The 22,376-nt window shown below is 42.5% G+C and overlaps 1 protein-coding gene across 1 annotated transcript in view; it reads right to left on the reverse strand.

Annotated features, from left to right (window-relative positions):
• Positions 1–22,376, reverse strand: part of RIC-3 (RIC3 acetylcholine receptor chaperone) — a 106,531-nt gene that overhangs the window by 39,523 nt on the left and 44,632 nt on the right. Inside the window, exons 4-9 of the mRNA XM_076193417.1 lie at positions 21,574–21,726; positions 20,179–20,377; positions 17,070–17,117; positions 13,681–14,535; positions 10,541–10,561; positions 4,450–4,607 (exon numbers count right to left, since the gene is read on the reverse strand). Coding sequence (XP_076049532.1) covers positions 4,450–4,607; positions 10,541–10,561; positions 13,681–14,535; positions 17,070–17,117; positions 20,179–20,377; positions 21,574–21,726 — 1,434 coding nt within the window. The remainder of the gene's footprint in view (positions 1–4,449; positions 4,608–10,540; positions 10,562–13,680; positions 14,536–17,069; positions 17,118–20,178; positions 20,378–21,573; positions 21,727–22,376) is intronic.

The raw sequence follows: 22,376 nt of genomic DNA on the forward strand, positions 1-22,376 counted from the left end.
CACGGGGGTGCTTCTCCGCCTGTGATAGCCCGCTGCCGAAGTCCGACAGCTTGAAATGCATGAACAAGTATACATACAGGTTCCTCCAAGAAAGTTTGAAATAATTGCGACCATTGTGTATATCTATGTATAGAAATATATATATATACAAGTTCTTCATGCTTTAGAAAGCAGCACTTACAACAATACGTACACGAGAGAGACAGAATCTTCCCAGTGGCTGAACATGGGGGAGAAAAAAAAGGGAAAAAAAAAAAAGAGAGACAGAGGTAGCTGAGAGAGAAAAAGAACTAGATGCAAAAAAAAAAGTCTCTGTGGCCACCGGGAAGAGCGTGCGATTTTAGCCACTTACTGCTCCCCTGTTTTTCCTGCCTCTGTACAAGGAGGAGGAGGAGGAGGAGGAACATCTTGCAGTTGTTCTCATTCTCGCTGATGACGAAAGTTGAACTTTGGTCCCAGTTCTGGTTTGGTTGTTCCTGTTAGTGGCAGCAGCGACATCAAAGGAAGAGGAGGGCGAGGACGAGGAGAAGGAAGAGGAAGGGAGTGGAGAGTACGGGGCGAACGACCCGGCGTACGAGTATTTGGAGTAAGAGTAGCTTGAGGAATACGAGGGGGTAGTAGTCGTTGTAGTGAAGGTGACAGTGGTGGCAGGAACCGTACTGGTGAAGGTGTTGGTGTCGGTGGAGGTTCTCGAAGCGGCGGTTTTGCGGGTGGGTGGGGAACGGGGAACTTCGGAGGCACTTAAGTCTTCAGGGTCGTCCTTGGTGTGCTCGGAGCTGAAGGTGGACCCAGGTCTCTTGTCCTTGGAGACCCTCGTCGTCGCCTCCTCCTCCTCCTCCTCCTCCTCGCCTTGGGCTTCCCGCTCGGCCCTCTCCTTCTCCAGGAGCAAGGCCTTCTCTCTTTTCGAGAGTTCTTTACTGAATTGATCCAATTCGGCCAGGATCCCAGAAATGGCTGTCGAGACTACGGGCAGTGCAAGGCGTGGGTGGCGGAGACATGACGAAGGAAGGAAGGAAGGGAGGGAAGGGGAGAAGGAAGGAGGGAGGGAGGGAGGGAGGGGAGGGAGTGAGGCGCACCAGAGGGAGGACAAAGAGAAAAGAACATTGGTAAGTACTTAGTACCGGACTGGGAACAGCAGCGAACTGCGCGCGCGCGCATGCGTCACGGAGCACAAGACACGAACACCACACCACACCATCTGGGGAGGAGGTTGGCACGCCGGAAATAGTCTCCAGGGTTCTGCAAGGCTATCCGTGCGCCAGACTGGCACAATACCTTAAAGATTTCTGGCTGGCTGGCTGGCTGGCGCAAAACGATTTCATTCGCTCGGGATGGAGCTCTGGACGCCCTATGACCTAGACAGACTTGATACAATACAGGGTCTCCTGTATTTCAAGTCCAGTTCACTTTCGACATATCAATCATCAGGTGCCAGGTAGACCCAAAATCTGCTCTGCACGTTAACAGGTCGAAGTCCTAAAGGATTGGCTACTGCTCGACAATTTGATTACCGACCGTATTTCCTCTTGCCACAAGATCGATATTCGTAAACTTTAGTACCCGGCCGGGTTCCTCTAAACTGAACGCCACCTATACTTTAGGGACTTGAATGACACCTCTATAGACTAGCCATGCAGCGTTCTTTATAGCTGGAAATTAATCTTCCCTCAAATGGTAATAACGACCACTTTTTAACTTTCTCCTACCCTCCCCAGAGCTCTCCTACACTATTCACTTCGACCCCTCTTTTCCGGGACGATATTGACCCTAAGGATAGAAATTCCAGCCATTGAAATATCATCTAGTTGTTCTTACAATAGAATCAGAAGGGGGAGTGAATCTACACTAAGCTACTGTTAGTGAGTTAAATTTGGGACAAAATTCTGTGTCCCTTGGTAAGCCGGGCAATTTGACCCATTTGACCTCCATTGGTGTCCTAGTTGAGTTGACAAATAGTCCTTGCCTTAGCCGAGGGGGAAATAAGGCTGGGGGACCAAGTTGTTCACCCTCCAGTTGATTTTGTCACTTGGAACGTATCACTACGACCCTCATTTGTCCCTAGTCCAATGAACCATAAGCCTTCAGATATGGTGGCGTGCCTTAACCTATTTGGTTAAGGACAGATAATTTTATTCAGTGAAGGGGTGTGGGATCTGACTTGAAAGGGGTCTCAATTAATCGATACCCAAAAAACATCTAGATATTATTTGAAGAAAAAAAAGTTTATACAGTCCAGTGTCAACTATTTTGGAGCTGGCGAACACCTAAATATTTCGTAATTGATCAAGAGAGGAATAACCACATTTTTGGACATTATGAGAGCAATCCAATGACTTAAGATAAAAAAAAATCCTTGCACAGAAGATGGAAGACTAAAACTTCTATTACTTAGATATTTTGTTGTTGAATGATAAGAATCAGATCTTTACTAGAGTATTTAATTGTTGACTCATGAGTTTCACGATATGAGAATTACCCCTTTGTCAGGCCAGTCGAGGTTCAGGAGCTGTTGATTGGTTGATGAGCAATTTAACATCGCATTTATCATTTCTTTACCATAATTATATCTACAAAAAGAGATCGCGAGCAGTAGGTTGGGAGTCTTTGTTTCAAGTTTTATCACCATGTCGAAAGGACCAAATACTTAGGACAAACGGGCGCGCGGTTTAAGTAAATCCCCTGTCACACACACGTGATTCAAGTGAGTTCGTTCAAGTAAAAGCGACTTAGGCTACAATATTTTTATTTTTTCGATTCCCCCCCCAAAGTCAAATCACCTTTGTGTCATTTGGTGAAAAGCTGAATGACAAACTAAGAGAAGTTAGGTGGTCTTTAGAAAAGTCTAGAATGTAGGAGAGAGGCCAAACGCAGAGTATGGGATCCAATATATTTGACGTTTCGCCCAGCAGGGCTTCTTCTGCAAACACCAGAAAAATATGACGTCAGCCCTCGCTTCGCTCGCTTCGCTCGCTCGCGAAGGACTGACGTCATATTTTTCTGGTGTTTGCAGAAGAAGCCCTGCTGGGCGAAACGTCAAATATATTGGATCCCATACTCTGCGTTTGGCCTCTCTCCTACAGTGTTGTTGCAGTCGTTGCTGCTTTTACTCAGAAGTCTAGAATAGTGTAAGCGAGGTCGACTTTCAGGCTTTCAAACTCACAGACTTTGGCGAGAATCTTGAATGTGTGACAAGGGTTTAACAGGACAAATGAATGACAAATGAACCTGGCCAATCACACAAGGCTGATTCTTGTCAAATGTTGCAAACTTGGAAAGCCACAAGGAGACTTTCTTTGTAGTATTCTAGACTTTCCTAAGCATAGATTTAACTCCCCTGAATTTTTCATTCATCTTCTCAGAACATGAAGCAAAGATAACCTGACAGTTGGAGATTCGGAAAACAAAAAGCTTGTAACCACCGACAGATGATTCTGTTCCTCTTAGGGAAACTTCTGGGCAGAAAAGGGTTGAAGCCGAGGACCCTGAAAACCTAAGGTCCACCTTAACCCATGCAACTCCGATGACAAGATGTCTTGTCATTTGGTCAAATAAAACAAAAAATCATAATAAAACACCAAAATGTTTGATGATCAAACAGCACCAGAAAAATATGACGTCGTCAGTCCTCCTCCTCCAGGAGGAGGACTGATGACGTCATATTTTTCTGGTGCTGTTTGATCATCAAACATTTTGGTGTTTTATTATGATTTTTTGTTTTATTTGACCAAATGACAAGACATCTTGTCATCGGAGTTAAATGGGTTAAGACCTGATACCCATTTGGCGCACGTTCTTACAGACCCTGAGACTCTTACCCTTTCAGTCCCTGAACGCGGTGCATAGACCCTGGCTACGACAAGCAGCAAGCAGCGATTGTATTCAAGGGTTTAGGGGCCCGGAGACATTCTCTTCCTGACACCCTGAACCCTAAAAGAAAGCAAAAAATCGCCAGCCGCGAGATCTACACAACGCGCCACGGCCCTGAACCGGGTTACCGGCGAGATCGATAAACTGACAGTGACATGAAAGGGGTTAGTTTACCAGGTTACAGTTACGTGAAGAAGGTTAGTCACTAACCACAAAGCAAAAACAGAAAACGGTTCTTGGTGTTCGCTGTCTGGGTTACCATGCCCGCAGCGCCACCAACTACTACGGTGCCCCTGACGTGGCCACCCGGGATCCTGGGAAACCGTCGGGGGGGGAAACCCGGCAAAAACGGATCCTGTTGACAGGAATCCGGCAAAACTGAGTCCCCCCCCCTTAAGAGAAATCCTTCAAAAATGGATCCCTCAGTCAGGAACCCGGCCAAAACCGAACTCCGCGGACAGGAACCCGGCAAAGGCGGATCCCTCAGGCAGAGATCCGGCAAGACCGGATCACGTGGCGACCTCGTCAGGATCACGTGGCGACCTCGCCAGGAACTTCCTCCCCATCCTGCAGGAGGCTAACCTTAAGAATCTTGGCCTGCGCTTGTGCTTGCGTCAGGACCTCGGTGATTTTGGCCGCCGTTAGCTTGTCCGTCACAGTGCCCATTTGGTCCATGAGACGCTCCATAGCCTTCTCAGTCTCCTCCAGGCGACGCCGAAGCTGGGTCATCTGCTCGTCCTCTGCAACGGCACTCAAGGCTTACCTCAAGAGGCCCAACAAGCATCCGGGCGAAGGAAGAGGAGGGGAAAGAGGAGGAGGAAGGGGACGACATCAACCGTCTCACATTGTATTCTATCTCACTCTTATTTATTTGTTTATTTTTTTGTTTGTTTATGTGTTTGTTTATCTATTTACTTATCTACGTCTCATTTATTTTATTTTATTTATCAAGTGATTAACTGATTTAGTTATTTATCTATCTTTATTAATTAATTTATTTATTTATTGATTTATTCATTTATCTATATCTATTTATTCATTTATTCATTTGTTAAAGATATCTACATTTATTTATCTATTCATCTACTTATTTATCTATTTTGGTCATTCCGGACGACTTGGCGAAGAGTTAGCTCAAAATTGCCTGACATTACAATAAAAGAAAAGAAAATAACAATAATAAAATTGAGAATAAATAGACAAATAAATAAACCAATTGACTAATTAATTTATCAATTAATAAAAAATAGAGTCGACAGAACAAAGAGGTTGATATCCTCCTCTCCATCATTTTCACAGTCTTTCGTGTTTGTGCGAACGATTCCGAATCCTCAGGGCTACCAACATCTGTCAGTCATATACATACATACATACATATACTGTATATATATATATATATATATATATATATATATATATATATATATGTATATATATATGTATGTATATACCTGAAGTGAATTACTAGTAACAATGAGAACTATACAAATAAACTCCGGCGGTCGTCCTAGGAATCGAACCTAAACTCCGATGACAAGATTCTTTGTCATTTGGTCAAATAAAACAAAAAATCATAAAACACCAAAATGTTTGATCAAACACCAGAAAAATATGACGTCAGTAGTCCTCCTCGCTTCGCTCGCGAGCGAAGCGAGGAGGACTGACGTCATATTTTTCTGGTGTTTGATCAAACATTTTGGTGTTTTATGATTTTTTGTTTTATTTGACCAAATGACAAAGAATCTTGTCATCGGAGTTTAATGGGTTAATTGATGCAAAGCTGTCACCTTACCAATGGAGCCATAGCAGCTACAAAATAAATCTAACTTGGAGTTAACCTAACTCCCGAGGAACCTAGGTTAACTGCTAACTGCCGTCATTACCTAATTTTCACAGAGTCCCAAAACTCAGCAGTCAACTTAGATTTTTTGGGAGTTGGGTTAATTCCAAGTTAGAGTGCTTTTGTAGCTCCTATGGCCCAGAAACGAGGGAGTGAGGGGTGGTGAATGGGAGTGGAGTAAGTGGGGATGAAATGGGTGGGAGTGGATTTATGCCTTTGACTTTGGCTACCTCCCTTGTAAGTAGAAAAAGCCTTTGGTGTGTGTATGCATGTATGTATATATGTATGTATGTATGTATGTATGTATGTATGTATGTATGTATGTATGTATGTATGTATGTATGCATGGCTCAATTGGTAAGGTGATCGCTTGGCACCAAGCTAGGTCTCGGTTCGATTCCCGGGGCGACTGTCGAAATTTTTATATATATATATATATATATATATATGTATATATATATATATACATATATATACATATATATTTATATATATATATATATATATATATATATATATATATACATATGAGTGGAAGGGTGGTGAGTTTTATTGCTAAGTTTCGTCCTGAAAGGACTTTCTCAAAGGAGGAAGTCCTTCCGGGATGAAACGTTAGCAATAAAACTCCAACGGTTCCTGGTGTTTACCTCACCAACCTTCCACTGATCAATCTTTCTATCAGATGGTTGGGGACCCATCATCATGACTGCATTTCACAGTCAAATGTGGCTGTTCGTTCGGATGCTTACTACCCAACATCGGGGCAGCACCTCCTCGGAGATAGTGGGTGGGTTTGGTAGCCCTGCTTTTTCGGAGTCGTTCTAACGATCCCGAAGGACTGTGAAATTAGTTGATCGTACCCTCTCCCAACACACTGAATGAATAAATAAATAAATTAATTGATTAATTAATTAACCCATTAAACTCCGATGACAAGATGTCTTGTCATTTGGTCAAATAAAACAAAAAATCATAAAACACCAAAATGTTTGATCAAACACTAGAAAAATATGACGTCAGTAGTCCTCGCTTCGCTCGCTCGCGAGCGAAGCGAGGAGGACTGACGTCATATTTTTCTGGTGTTTGATCAAACATTTTGGTGTTTTATGATTTTTTGTTTTATTTGACCAAATGACAAGACATCTTGTCATCGGAGTTAATGGGTTAAGAGTGACTTTATTCAGCTAAAGACCTTGCGGACCTTCTCTTGAACGAACTGTCGTCTGGTCGGGACCCACTCACTGTGAGTTAGCAAAATTAGTCAAAATATATAATATCAATTTGAAATATTTCCCCCAATATCTGAGAGTTTTCGATATCAGAAAATCTCTAAAACAGAGAGAACTGAGGAGAAGGGTCGAACATTCGAGGGCTATAACTGATTTTTATAGATAGATAGATAGAGAGATAGATAGATAGAGAGAGAGGTAGAATATTAAAGTGTATCAACCAATGAGATTCCGTGTCTGCATCATCGTCAGTACCTAAGATTGGTGGGCAAAGAAACACAAACACAATTGTGTGTGTGTGTGTGTGTGTGTGTGTGTGTGTGTGTGTGTGTGTGTGTGTGTGTGTGTGTGTGTGTGTGTGTGTGTGTGTGTGTGTGTGTGTGTGTGTGTGTGTTTAAAGAGGTATGAAGAGTATATACTGTTGTGTGTATATATGTATATATTCAAATATGAATACATACATGTATATAAAATCATATAAACACATTTTCATAAGATCAAATGTATATATATATAAACCAAAATACATGCACATCTGTATGAAAAGAAATATTTATAGATCACACATACACGCCATATATAAGTATATATGCATTTGTTTTTATATATATTATCTTATGCACATCTGGGCGCATTACCACCAGACAGTTAGTGCGTTACCGCCAATGCGTTACCGAATTTAATTTCCTTTAGAATGATTTTGATAAAAAAAAAAGGAAAAGTATTTGCTTCTTACGAATATTTTCAATAAAATAATACCTAAACTGCAACACTAATATTCCCTGTTCTAAAGCATAAAATACCCAGAGCTGGGCATTTGCGTTACTGCGTTATTAACGCACCTGTCCGGCGGTAACGCGCCCATTTCTGATCTTATGCAAGTATTCGATTCCGTGGCTTTTAACACAGTGTCTATAACAAGGGTGGATAACTTTTGCCACTCGTGCAAATCCTAGTACACTAACGACTATTTTCCCCACCACGCGGAACCCAGAGCTCAAGTTATAACAAATAACTAAGAAATCCCCAATTTCTATAGTATGATCATTGATAACTGCAGGCTGGGCTGGGCGGCAGATTGGGGCCTTTATAGGAGGTGAAACGGGGGAGGGGCCCTGTGTAAGGACTACCATTTATGTTACTCTGTTGGTACGCGAGAAATTTTTGTATCAAAGTTTTGGCTTGTTTTGGCACCCACACTTCAGGCTGGGCTGGGCGGCGGATTGGGGCCTTTATAGGAGGTGAAACGGGGGAGGAGCCCTGTGTAGGACTACCATTTATGTTACTCTGTTGGTACGCGAGAAATTTTCGTATCAAAGTTTTGGCTTGTTTTGGCACCCACACTTCAGGCTGGGCGGCGGATTGGGGCCTTTATAGGAGGTGAAACGGGGGAGGGGCCCTGTGTAGGACTACCATTTATGTTACTCTGTTGGTACGCGAGAAGTTTTTGTATCAAAGTTTTGGCTTGTTTTGGCACCCACACTTATACAGGTTACCCACCCTTTGCCTATGTCGACATCCTCCTCACCCTCACTCCCACTCCTTAGGCTGCGTTTACACCGAGGACTCTCAGCTGACTCTCCTCAACTATTGTGAGTTCGTCCGAGTAGAGACGACGTCTGTTACAATCTTTCGTGTGTATTTTTCAATCTTCAGAAGTCAAGTTACCTTTGTGTCATATATTGAGAAACTGAATGGCGAAATGAAAGGAGCTAAACTTTTACGAATGTTAGGCAGATTGTTGAAGTGTTCTTAGGGATGTCTAGAATGATGCAAACAAAGTCTTCTAGCTATACAAATTCACAACTAAACAAATTCACAACATTTGGCGAGACTCGGCCCTGACTCCCTCGGTGTAAACGCAGCCTTATTTGGAGGATCTCAATCGTCAATTCAAAACCCTAATCGGATCAATCACAAAGCACCAAGACACTTCCAAAGTGGCGTTGGACAGCTGAAGCTAGCTTAATTCCAGCGATTCAACGCATACAAGAAAACCATCACTTCGAACAGTGCCATTCGCTCATTCATTTACGACCACTCTCTATTCGCTCCGATTTTTTTTTTTTTTTAATCTCTCTTCCTTGCTAAACATTCTTCTTGGATTCATTGGCCTTTCACCCCGTCCATCCATTTCATTCCTGGTCTTCCCTTCAAGTTAACTCCGTCCACTTCTAAGTACATAAGAATGAAGGAGAGTGCAAAGATACCATAAGCCCTACACTAGGCAGCCCCATGTCCATTACCACCTATCATCCCCATCCATAAAGCTATCTAACCTTCTCCTAAAACAAGCAATAGTTTCAGAGTTCACTGCATAGTTACTAAGTCTATTCCATTCGTGAACCGCTCTATTGCTAAACCAGTTCTTACCTATTTCCTTCTCAAATCTAAATTTATCCTGTTTTCCACACTCACTCTTTCCATATACTCAAAAACCATCTCAGCACGATTTGATCTCCCCAGTTGACCAGTTCTCCTTCTACTCCATCCATTCTGCTTTCTTAACCATTCAACTCCGATGACAAGATGTCTTGTCATTTGGTCAAATAAAACAAAAAATCATAAAACACCAAAATGTTTGATCAAACAGCACCAGAAAAATATGACGTCAGTAGTCCTCGCTTCGCTCGCTTTGCGAGCGAAGCGAGGAGGACTGACGTCATATTTTTCTGGTGCTGTTTGATCAAACATTTTGGTGTTTTATGATTTTTTGTTTTATTTGACCAAATGACAAGACATCTTGTCATCGGAGTTGAATGGGTTAAAACTCTACGCCTCTGCTCCTTACAGCGCCGTGAGCACAATCACTCTTTCACACAACTTTTTTCTTTGCGTTCAACCAGATTCCTATTTCCAAAAATACTCTTCACTCCCCCTAGATATTAACTCACTTTCCTTGCGCTTTAGTTCACTTCCACCTCCACTCCTCCATTCACTGCCACATGCAACCCCAAATACTTCATCAACTGCTTCAATTTATCCTCCGACTCGGTCACGTCACAATGCCATCCGCAAACAGCAACTGACTCGCTTCCCACCTCCCTCCAGTCTCACTCGCCGACTCCAGACCCGTACCGGGCACCATTGCTTTTTAACTCCCGAACCATCCCATCCATCTATAGGTTTAACAACCATGGTGAGATCACACAGCATTGGTGCACCCCCGTCTCCAAACAACTCACTCCTTTAATTCTCAGCTAACGCACAAGACCTATTAATCGCGCAAAAAATGTTGACTGCCTTTAATAGGCTTTCTCCTACCCCATGTATTCGCAACAAATTGCACTATATCTCTCTGTCAACTGTGTCATACGCTTTCTCCCAATCCACGAAACTTTAAAAGGTATCATTACCTTTTGCCAAAAAAAACATCTTCCACATCTATCTTAGTACAAAAACTTATATTAAGCATCTTCTTCCTTTCCTGAATCAACACCGCCATTCTCCTGTTTCTCCCTCTGTTCTCCTCCTAATCCTTTACATAAACACCCTCATACGCCTTACAGATTACAATTGATAAACTGATCCATTTAAAATTACGTTCCCCTAACCTCCTCAAACATAAGGTCGATTATGTGAATAAAATCAATGCTATACTTACTCTTATCGCATTCGGACTTCCCTGCAGCGTGAAAGAAAAGAATCAGATTTTATTAGAAATGTGGAGGAACGAGAATCACATCATTCTAGTTTTGGTTACCCAAAGGATGTAGCAATCTCTTTACATCAGCCAAATCAACTCGACAGATGATAAAATGACATCACCTTAGATGTTGGTTAACTTGGGACTGAACGCCAACTACCTCCCCCATCCAAATTAACTTGATAAACAAAAGACGCCAATTGTCTTGTCCTCTTTATTCTATCTTCCAGCAGTCCCATACAACCGGGATAAGAAGAGGAGGCTCTTCTTCAAGTTAAGTAGAATGGGGGTATATTCTTCTATATATAGTCAGTCTCATATAAATACATATCTCTGTACCCGGCGTTCTCGACCCATTTTCTCGTGCTCATCTTACTTATGGAATTCTGTTCACTAATCTCCTTGAGATGACTTGAACAGTGAATAAGATCCTGTACCTCATACTTATGAAATTCTATTCTCTGGTCTCCTAATCTCCTTCAACAGTGAACAAGATCCTTTAAGTTCCATTAATCATAATGAGGTTTTAGTTTCTGGCTCTGTCTGTGAATCTTTGTGGTCTCTTAGATAGGACTCCCTTAATTTGGAGTCAATATACCTAGAAGGGTACCATTGATGGGATTGAAAAGGTCCATAAAGCTATGATAATAGTTTAACACCTATTTATCAATTTCCTCTCTCTACTTATACAATGTGGTTTTTATGTGATTGGATTTTTTCCCTAGGGAGAGGATCCATAGTTCTGATCAGATTCTCAAAGGGGTTCGTGACACAAAAAGGAATCAGGAACCGCTGTCACTACCCTAGGGGATTCGTGAATCCCAGATTCAGACCTAATTCTCTATACAATTATATATTTTATAGGTTTTGTCTGCGATGATGCCAGATGATCCTACACAGGTGAGGGTGGGGGTCTGCTCGTTCTCTTAGTTGCTCAGAATGCCCTGTTCACAAACAGAACGTAATCTATCAAACAAGGACGTAGTGTCCTTTGTGAACTTCGATCAGTCAGGTTTGCCGAATATGAATGAAGAAAGATCTGCTAGGCTGATGTTTGGAGACATAAAAGTTAATTTAGGAACATTTCTCCTCCCCACTAATCTCTTCAATACGAGTCACATTCTTGCGGACAACATTAGCTGTCTGATGTACGATAATCCATCACAATACTCGTATTATAAAATATAAATTTACAGCCATACTACTCGTTCTCTTTCACTATGAATGTTGATAACCACAGAAAATATGATCAGGCCAGTTCACAGAATATGGGAGTCACTCAGCTACAACTACAAAATAAATATAATCAAAATGCCGAACGCCGGCATCCTCATATATCCAATCGATCCTCATGACGACTTAGTAGGTGTCATCGTATGGAAGGTGTTTATTGTGCCTTATGGAAAAGAAGGTCTTTAACATCTACTAATAGTTTGGTGACACCCTCCCTCGTATCACTTGGCAAATAGGAAGGAATTCACCACTTGGAATGAACTATAAGGCTTAAAACAACATTAAAGTGTTGCATGCAGCCCGAGAGTTGGGCCACAGGCTAAATCGAAACGGCCTTCAGTTCCTTCCACTCTACAGACGAATGGAATCATCTAGCGCCATCCAAAAAGAAACTAGGTACGATGCAGACTTTGTCTCTGCATAGCAGTCTTAGTGGGGAAAATAATCTTTACTAAGTTTCTGTGACAGTCATCAATGTCGTTAACTATCACATCTGTAAACTGCACTGACTTTGTAAGGCAGCCTTGCTGGCAACAATGATCATGATTTTTGTGACATTCATCGTTTTTATAAGAAGAGTAATGCTGATGCTACATTTGAAGCTAAATCATAATCAATGTACGATCCGTGTTATCATACACTACGGACTGTTTACAGCAAATCGCCAGCTGCAATCTCCACGGAGGTAATCCTAATTACTCATTATTTATCTCACATTTTGAGGTCATTTCCTACACAATACTTTGGTGATGCTCTATCTAATGTTTCCACAGTCATTAGGGTTTGTTCCAACGACTACTAAAGCACAAGGAAGAAGCAACCAGCCTCTCACAGTATGGGTCCCCATCCAATCCACCATCTGATCACAGATTGTCACGACTCCGTCCTACTATGTCCCATGTCATCAAACAGTTACTGTTCCCACAACAAACGGTTCGTCAACGACCGTGACCATGAAATGCTTGGTGCGGTGCGTCATTCAAAACGAACTGATTAGTGAGTAAACAGTGTCTACAAGGACAGTCACTCAAGATGAACTGTTCGGTACGAGTCTCCAGTTCCTCCACGGATCGTCCTGTAGAAGAGCTGTTGACACCCAACGGTTCGTCACGTGTGTAAGAAGACGAACCTTTCTATCCGAGTGAACATTCGGTCCATCTGGAGACACGCAAGATTGTGACGGAACAGTGACGACCCGTGATAAGACGGTGGTGTGATGAGTAGGATCCTTTGGTCACTCCAGGTGTTCCCCCGTCAACGGGAACTCAAAACCTTTAGGCCCAGCTCGGTCCCGTGACGAGGGTCGAGAATGAAGCAAATAGATATTCCTCCTCCCTCTGGAGTCAGATATACTCAAGCATGTACAAGATAACCCACTGCTTAAAAAAAACTTCAAAAGGGTGACATACTCTCTGGATCAGGTCAAGCGGTTTTACACAAATGAGAGTCAAGTGGAATTCAAACTCAAGGGGAGGGCTCGATCGAGAGTAGATCGAGGAATCAACAACACCCCCTTTAGGTCTAAAACCGTTTGTGGCTCATCTGCGTAAAATTCACTTTCCCATGATCGAACATAAATGAACGCATAAGCTACGCCACTGCGCCGAAGAAGCTAACTGGACACTACGAAAGCTAAATGGTTCAGTAAAGAACTGCTACTAAGCAAAGCTTTCCTTGGTCACCACCCGTTACTTCAGAAGCTACGAATAGCATTACTTGCTGCGCCTTCTACAAGAAGGCAATAGAACTCATCCTCTTTGGACAAGTACGCTTGCAGAACTACCCAAGGTCTCTACCCTCAGAGACTTTACTTCTACGAAGCACTTCGAGTAGGAAGAACTACGAGAACATCTCAGACTCTTCACCTGCAGCAGGGACGCTTAGGTCATCCTCCAAAGAGCTGTCGTCTATTAAGGAGAACCCGGCAACCGAGGGTAGGGCTTCTCCATCCTCCTCCTCTGTGTCGAAGTGCTCGAGGGGGAGTTCCTCGGAGGGCGTGGCCGTGGAAAGGTTCTCCCCTGACCAATCATCCTCTTGCTTCCGAGACGCACCTTCCTCGTTCTCCTCGTCCCCCTTCACCTTTCCTTCCTCCTCCTCTTCTTCTTCTTCTTCTTCTTCGTTCTCGAGGCACTCCTCCCCATAACGACCCCTCGATTTCATGAGATTCTGAGCCAGGCGACACGCCGCGACAAAGCTTTCCTGGTTGACGTCATCCAGGCGTTCGAATCTCCTGAGCCCCGTTCTCAGGTAGTCGAGGAACTGGTCGCTGTAGATGACCGAGGGGTCGAGGATGGGGTTGTCATGGTCACCTCCTCCTCCTCCTCCTCCTCCTCCTCCTCCTCCTCCTTTTTCAAGATCCCTCTTCCTTAACCGTTTCCTGGACTCCTCGCTCCTCTGCATATCCTTCTCCATCCGCTCCAATAACTTCTCCTCCTCCTCTTCGATCTCTTTAGCGTACTGCTCAATGTCCTCGTCGCAGGTGATGTCCCTGTACCGGAAGGGTCTCTTGTAAGGCCTCTTCGCGTGCCTCTTCTTCTTCTTCTTCTTATCGTCCTCCGAGGACATCTTCGGCAAGAACCCTCCGCCGTCAAAGAGCCGGTCTCTTATGGTCTCTTTTGCAGCTTCCTCGACGGTCGTCCCTCCCACGACCAGCTCCCCAGAGTTCTCCTCGTCGCTGCTTAACTTCTCCTTCAAGAATCCCTCCGGGAGGTACCACTCTCCTTCGGAAGGAACGAATATTGTGACCGTGGGGGGGCTTCAGTCACAACCTACCTACCTACCTACCTACCTACCTACATACATACATACATACATGTACATACATCAAGACAGACATACACACACACTCTCTCTCCAGCCTTCACCAAGACTTCGGGTTCAGACACGCTGAGGTAGCGTTACCTTCTTTCACCAATGTGGCGTACTTTAGAGTCTTTATTCTGGCTAAGGGCGTCAGACACCTTTTTTTAGAGGTGGAGGAGGGGAGGGAGAGGGGTGTCTTGATCATGTAGTCGTCTGACCAAATATTGATAATAATAAAAAAGAAATTAAGTGAATGAACAGATGAATAACTACATAAATGAATAATAAATTAATAAATAAATGAATAAATGAACAAATAGATAAATATATGATTAAATGAATAATGGATAGAGAAAAAACTACGAATTTAATGGAATAAAAACAGACCCGAACAAAGTCCATGCTCAAAGACGACAAACGACGTTTCAATGACGTCATAAGTTAAGAAAGTGATTTGACGTCATATCGGTGTGAGAAAGGGGTATGACGTCATAATTCTCCAACAAGATGTGACGTCACAGAAGCGAGATACGCTTATATGATCTGGAATTGCCTTGGGTCACTGGTTGAACGACCCTGAGAACGGTCGCTACCCCAGAGTGGCCACAAAGGTGTAAATAGTACACACACACACAATAATGTACACATACATATGAAATACTACACATACAGTACCTCATTGTACAACTGCCTATGACAGATGACTTTATTCCACATTAACGGGACCCCTTCGTGAATGTGTCTTGTCATGGACGAGACCCCATAAATTGTGTAATAAAATTCACCTGTAGACATCTACCACAACGCCATCTACACAAGGCAGTTCAGTAATCAACTGGCGAACGAGCCAACAATGTCGTTTGTGCCCCTCTAGCTCGAGAACGCCAGTCAGTTGATAGTGTTAGATATTTTTTTCTACATACTGGTTTCACTAACTACTTAGTCCCTTTGTTTCTAGATAACTCTTGGTTTAATTCTAGTATGCTACAAAAATCCTCAGGCATCCTATGTTTTTCATTACAGATATTAACTTTGTTGCAAAAGATACAATTTGCTTGTTGCGTTTGCTAGCCTCCTACCACAGCCAATGTCGGTTGACGCGCATCCTACCTGGCATCATATTTGGGTAAACTCGTTGGTTGGTTCGATTAGAATGATCACCCACGAACTTTGCAGTTAAAAGCAAAACAGCCCCACTCAAAAACGAAAAATCAGTGCTCTGGATAATCGTTTGATGATCATCATTGAGCCATAAACGATCATCGTTGAATGATAATTGCACCAAGTAAAACGTAACTTAAGGATTTGATGCTTCACCCTACATAAGATGATGGTTACCACTGTGAGTCACTTAAGACTACTAAAGTCCATTACGTCCTCAAAAGAAGGTCGTAAATTTACGATTTCATCTCCGACCACGTCAATAGCGTCACCTAAGATGTAGTACTTATAACTGAAGCTAGTTGTGCGCTGTGCTTAGGAGATATTGAAAATTGGGATGTTTGCTAAATGAGCTTGATTCAGATTTCCTATTTTGTTTCGGTCACTTTTTTTTTTTTTTTTCGTTTCGCAGGTAATAGTGTCCTCCGTCTATAAACCCTGGAGACTGCTGGGGCATTCTTCAGAAAAATCCCCCAAAGGCAAATCTATGTTCTATCTGCTGTTATACCATGGAATACTGAACAGAAAAAAAAAAATCTATGTTGGTGAGACTGTTCCATGTATAAATGGACATTAGAGAAAAGTTGCATTTTTCTTATAATCATCAACGTTGAACGAAATGGTCTGACACGATCTGCTGTGCATCTTAATAAGTTTATATACTTCCACTATATAAAAAGGGAGAGAGAGAGAGAGAGCGAGAAAGAAGAGAGTTCAGACCGAGAAGACGAGTATGATCAAACACTATCAAACACAAACAACAAACCAATGCCTAGACCTTACGAGAAAAGAAACTCATAAAGGTACTTGTAACCCACCCCCACTCTTTAACAGTAATCAATAAGGCACGGAGGCCAGTTGCCTTTTGTCTGCGTTTGTGAAGATTCTCCATGTCAACTTTGTATGGTCACCCTTGAAGTCTACACGAGAACTCCTGAAGATTCAAGAAACGCGCTGCTCTCCCTTCTGCACCCAAAGCTCTTCTTTAGTTGTCATCGACACGTGACGGTGCTACCAGTTTATAATACAGGTTCCAAGGGCGCCAGCCTATTCAGATGCACAGGAATCATCATAACGTCCCGTCCAGCTTTCGAAATCACAAACGATGATTTCAGTAACGATATGAAGTTTTGCAAAAGGATGAAATGTCCTACCATGGGCACCCTAACGTGGCGCATGATCTATCACAACTACAGAATACAACTCTCGTTATCCATACAATTCTATTTGCAAAAATCTACAGGAGGTGTCTAGCTAATAGAGGTTGCTTACAAGCGGGGTACCTGCTTACCAAGTTCCTTCCCTCCGGTGTCCATCTTCTCTGTCATTGACGAAGAACCTACAAGGTTGAACCAGAAGTGAGTGTGGGTCTTTAGCAACCCAAGCAGGAAATGTAGGACAATTGTTCACTGTATAGCTACTCACCGGATAGACTCATCAGAAAGATAGCAGAGTGGACAATTGCTCACCTTAACTTACCCCCAACCAAACTTAACCTAACTTCAACTAACCCAAGTAAAAAATGTACAGAATGACTGGGTTGAGTAGCTGTAGACATTTCTACTTCTGATGTAAACTTGCCCGGTAAGCGACCGCTTGTATCCCAGTACAAATAGATTCAACTAACCTTAATGAAAACTGTACATTAAAACAGGGATGAGTAACTTTAGACTTTGTGACTTCTGTCGAACAACTGTCCGTCAAGCGACCGGCTCTTTCCCAGAGCAAATAGGCAAAGAAAGTAAAAGACATTCTTTACTATCTCATAGTCAACAAGGCAACGTGTTCTATGGATTCTAGCTAAGGATTCTTTTAGGCCTTCTGACTAAGGACTTCACACGAGTTCCAGGATAGAGGAGGTGACAGGGTATCCCTGCTTATCCTCGGTGATCACTTGTACCTAAACCAGAACAAAACACACACAACGTCACATCGCTCAATCATCTGTCAATAGGTTTTCCTACAGGAGGCCCACGGCCCTGAGGTACCCGCCAACGCCCTAAGGGTCGGCCAAAAGACACACCCCAGGGGAAGAAATATTGATCTACACTCTGTATTGTTTCAATGTAGGGTGATATAGGAACTCGTGTTTCATTACAACCTAAAAGGAAAGTGTATGGAACCAGGCTAATTATGTGATGATGGCAATTCATTGTTGTATTATGAGACGATCGAAAGCGAATTAGTGTGATTTTTTTCATAATTTTTGTTGTACATTTTTTGGTTTAGTACATTGTTCCCTGCTTAGGGATCTGTGTATGTTCTGGAGGATTTAACTTGTAAACAAAGAAACCCCATCCAACTCCCACGAATTGGTAAGTGAGAAACCTATGTTAGGGTAAAGCCCAGTCAGTTGAAGCAAGCCGCTTTTTTTTTTTTTTTTTTTTTTTTTTTTGGCCGACTATGGGTCACCTCCCCGCTTGGTCAGGACTGTTGGGAACGAAATCAGCAAGCCAGCGGAGGTTCCCGGGGATCGAACTCAGGACCATCTGCTCATGAGTTTGACGCAGTATCCATTAGTCTACCGCGCAGCCCTAGCTTAACGCGGCGGCACACTAGGTATTTTTCGCTAGCACGCTACTTGCTTTTGCTACTCACTTTGCGATCCAAAGTGAGCCGCATGCTACTGACTTTTGCTGCTGGGAAAAGTGGATAACTTGCTGGAAAGAACCAACAGCAAGTTTTCCTGCTCACTTTAGTGGTCAAATGAGCGACAATTCCTGGGGTTTATATAAAAATACATAAATAGAATTCAACCTCCATATGAATTAACTACTGTTTATACGTAAGTTTTGTTATTCTCTATTTCTAATTGTAACTATGAATTTGTTCAAGCATTGAAAATAATTTGAAGTCGATGCTATTTTTCTTTTTACTATCGCAGTAAGAGACTCGTTGCTTTGCTATTGTTTTCACTAGCTGCTAGCCAAAAAGTCGTCAGCATAACACTCCCTGTGTGAAAGATACGCAAGAGTTTACTTGCAAAGGAATTGGCAAGTATCTGACCGCAAAACCAAGGAACCATATATTTCATTGCTTGGTGATTTGTATATCTTTATGCACAAAAATCTATTAGACTCGTCTCACACGGATCGACTTTTCGCCGTGGGCCGTCCACGACACGACGTCGTGCTCTCAAATAACCATGGGTATCTATGGACCCTTTCACACGTCACGACCACGTGTGAAAACGTCCATAGAGACACACATCGTTATTTGAGAGCACGAACATCGTGTCGTGGAAGGCTACGGTGAAAACGATCCGTGCTGCAACAACAACCAAAGGTATGTTTGTATGATTCTCATTATCTTATGCGAGCCTGTTTCCGGTCTACCTATCTATGTCGTGTACAAAAAGAAAACCGTCTTGATATTGGTCAAATGAAGTCTATCGATCAAGTCAAAAGCCACGGATGGTGAATTCACCTGAACTAGATTAGGGAACCTGGAAGGGGTTTAAGAAACCAGGTTAACTTGAAATGGAAAAAAAGTCATGAGGTTACTTGTCTACAAAATAAGGACATGTTTGTCAAATGTGGTTCTGTTTTTGTGTGTCTATCTAAAACAACAATATTATATATATATATATATTTATATATATATATATATATATATATATATATATATATATATATATATACATATATATATATATATATATATATATATATATATATATATATACACGGGTCTAATTTCGAGTTTCTGAGTTTATTCCTGACCGGTTTCGCTCTTATGTTTCTTCAGAGGAAGCATAGAGCGAAGCCGGTCAGGAATAAACTCAAAAACTCGGAAATAGACCCGTGGTTTCTTTTTTCACCTTCATCAACTTGTCACAATGTCCCAGCAATACATATATATATATATATACATATATATATATATATATATATGCATATATATTGTGAACTGTCTTGGATCTCATTTTGGACTCGTGATCAACAGTTGTTACCCTCCTGGTTGAGAGCTCAGAACTAGTATATGGCCCGATCAATAGGTAACGCTGTGACCTTACACATACACAAACATACACACGCACAACTCCTTGCCTACCAGAGTTGGAGTGCCGGGTCTCGGTGCAGTGATGCTGAATTTCTTTTCAGCCCTGGTCAGGACTCCTTCTCGGATCGCTGAATCAGCGGTCGAGAACTGTGCCACTGTACCACTGAACCGAGTGTGTGTGTGTGTGTGTGTGTGTGTGTGTGTGTGTGTGTGTGTGTGTGTGTGTGTGTGTGTGTGTGTGTGTGTGTGTGTGTGTGTGTGTGTTCAAGGTGCTTGTGTAAAAGGCCTCATGGGAAAGGTAAGGAAGTTCGGCAGCCCGCGCGAACTCGGAGGTCCGAAGCAGTACACGGCCGTTCCCGGGTCCGCGGCGACAAAAGAGAAGAAGAAGAGGAACCCACCTATCTTGGTGTCCGGCTCATTGAACCGCTTCCTGGCGCCTCGGCTGTCGTCACGCTCCCGCCGCCTCACCTGCTGGCGGAAACTGGCGTTGCTCTTATCCATGTACTCCTCGGCGAAGACATACTTGCGGTATTCTGGGTCCAGGTGGAAGTCCTTGAGCTTGGGCGCCGTGTCCTCGTTGCCCTTCTTGAAAAGCACCTGAAGAGGAGGCAGAAGTCTCAGTCTCCATCTTAGAGTTGGTCTTTGGCATGGTAGAATACTCCACACTTTTTTTTTTCTTTTCTTTTTAAGGAATTAAACGCTCATCGTAATAAAAAATATATGCTCAAATGTGTGTGTGTGTGTGTGTGTGTGTGTGTGTGTGTGTGTGTGTGTGTGTGTGTGTGTGTGTGTGTGTGTGTGTGTGTGTGTGTGTGTGTGTGTGTGTGTGTAGAGGGATATGCGGGTTGAAATTTTTGCTCCACAGTCACCTCTGCTGGTACCAGCACCAAAAGCCACTCAGCCTCACTCAACGAATCACACTTCACCGGAACACTTTCATCATCGTTCTCCGACAAACTGCAATAGACAAGTTTGTGTGTGTGCATAGAGTATGTGCGATGTATAATCTTGTGTGTTATCCCTTATAACAAATTATGGGAAGTGGTTAGTGTCTCACACTGTAGGAAAAAAGTCCTATGACCTTGGGCGTGTGAGGAAAGGTCAAAAAGGACGGACAGGTCAAGCTAGGTCACCGAGTGACCCAAGAATGAGACAAAACTGCGACATCGTTGTAGAGAGTAAACGATTGAATAAATGTAGATATAAGTGAAAGTGAATATATAAGGAAACATATTATGATACTAAGGCAGAGTACAAGCATGCTCTTGTGTATGAATGTATGCATGTTAGAGAAATACATACAAGATCATAGCTGTATGGTTATGTGTATGTATGTATGTATGTATGTACGCTATGTATGTATATACGTGTGCAATTACACATACCCATACTTGTACACATAACCACCATTTTCAAACCAGTAGACAACATCCACAAATATTTACAAAACCTTCTTCCACCTTGAAAACAGTGCCACCTAACGTGCTACCTGCCAAACGTCTATTACAACAAGCGTTCCCATATTACCATCAACCCCACATTGATACAAGTGCCACCTACCGAACGTCCATTACAACAAGCGTCCCGTATTACCTTCAAACCCACCTTGAAAACCGTGCCACCTACCAAACGTCCACTACAACAAGCGTTCCCCTATTACCATCAACCCCAGATTGATAAAAGTGTCACCCGCCAAGCGTCAATTACAACAAGCGTTCCCTTATTACCATCAACCCCACATTGATACAAGTGCCACCTACCAAGCGTCCATTACAACAAGCGTCCCGTATTACCTTCATTATAGTATACACGAAGAAGATGATGATGCCCACGGTGTACAAGGGCATGATGACCCCCATAGCCCCGGAGCCTTTGTTCCCCTGGGATGGCGGGATCATTCCCCCGGCCCCGCCCATCGGGGGTCGAACCCCGGGCATCGGTCCAGGCTGCAAGAGAAGAGACGAGAGAGATAAGCTGTGGGCCAAATGATTATGTAAACAGATGTAAATCAACAAATGTATAGATAGATAAAAATGTAAATATAGATGCATAACATTTTATATTATTTGTTTATTTGTTTTGCTATCATTTGTCTATTCGTTTATTATTATTTGCTTGATTCTCGTTTATTATTAGTTATTTGTCAATTTATCATTATTTACTATTTACCTGCTTGTTTATCATTTAACTGTACATATGCTTTTATTTATGTATTTTATTTATTATTTGCATTACTATAGTTTTATTTTATTCATTTATTTATTTATTTATCATTCTTATGATTTTTTTCACATCCGACCTAGATATGGACCAAAAGATCTCCTGTCGGCATGCCCCGCCTTTGTAATCCTTTGTAAAATTATAAACAAATAAAGACTAAACAATTAATTAAACAAGTGAATAGATAAATAAGTTAGTATAAAATTAATAGTACAACAGACCCACCCACCCACACACACACACACACAACCATATATATATATGTGTGTGTGTGTGTGTGTGTGTGTGTGTGTGTGTGTGTGTGTGTGTGTGTGTGTGTGTGTGTGTGTGTGTGTGTGTGTGTGTGTGCGTGTGCGTGTGCGTGTGTGTGTGTGTG

The sequence above is a fragment of the Oratosquilla oratoria genome, chromosome 12, assembly GCF_046742065.1.
Source record: "Oratosquilla oratoria isolate Oo_2021 chromosome 12, ASM4674206v1, whole genome shotgun sequence".
NCBI classification, from domain to species: Eukaryota; Metazoa; Arthropoda; class Malacostraca; order Stomatopoda; family Squillidae; genus Oratosquilla; species Oratosquilla oratoria.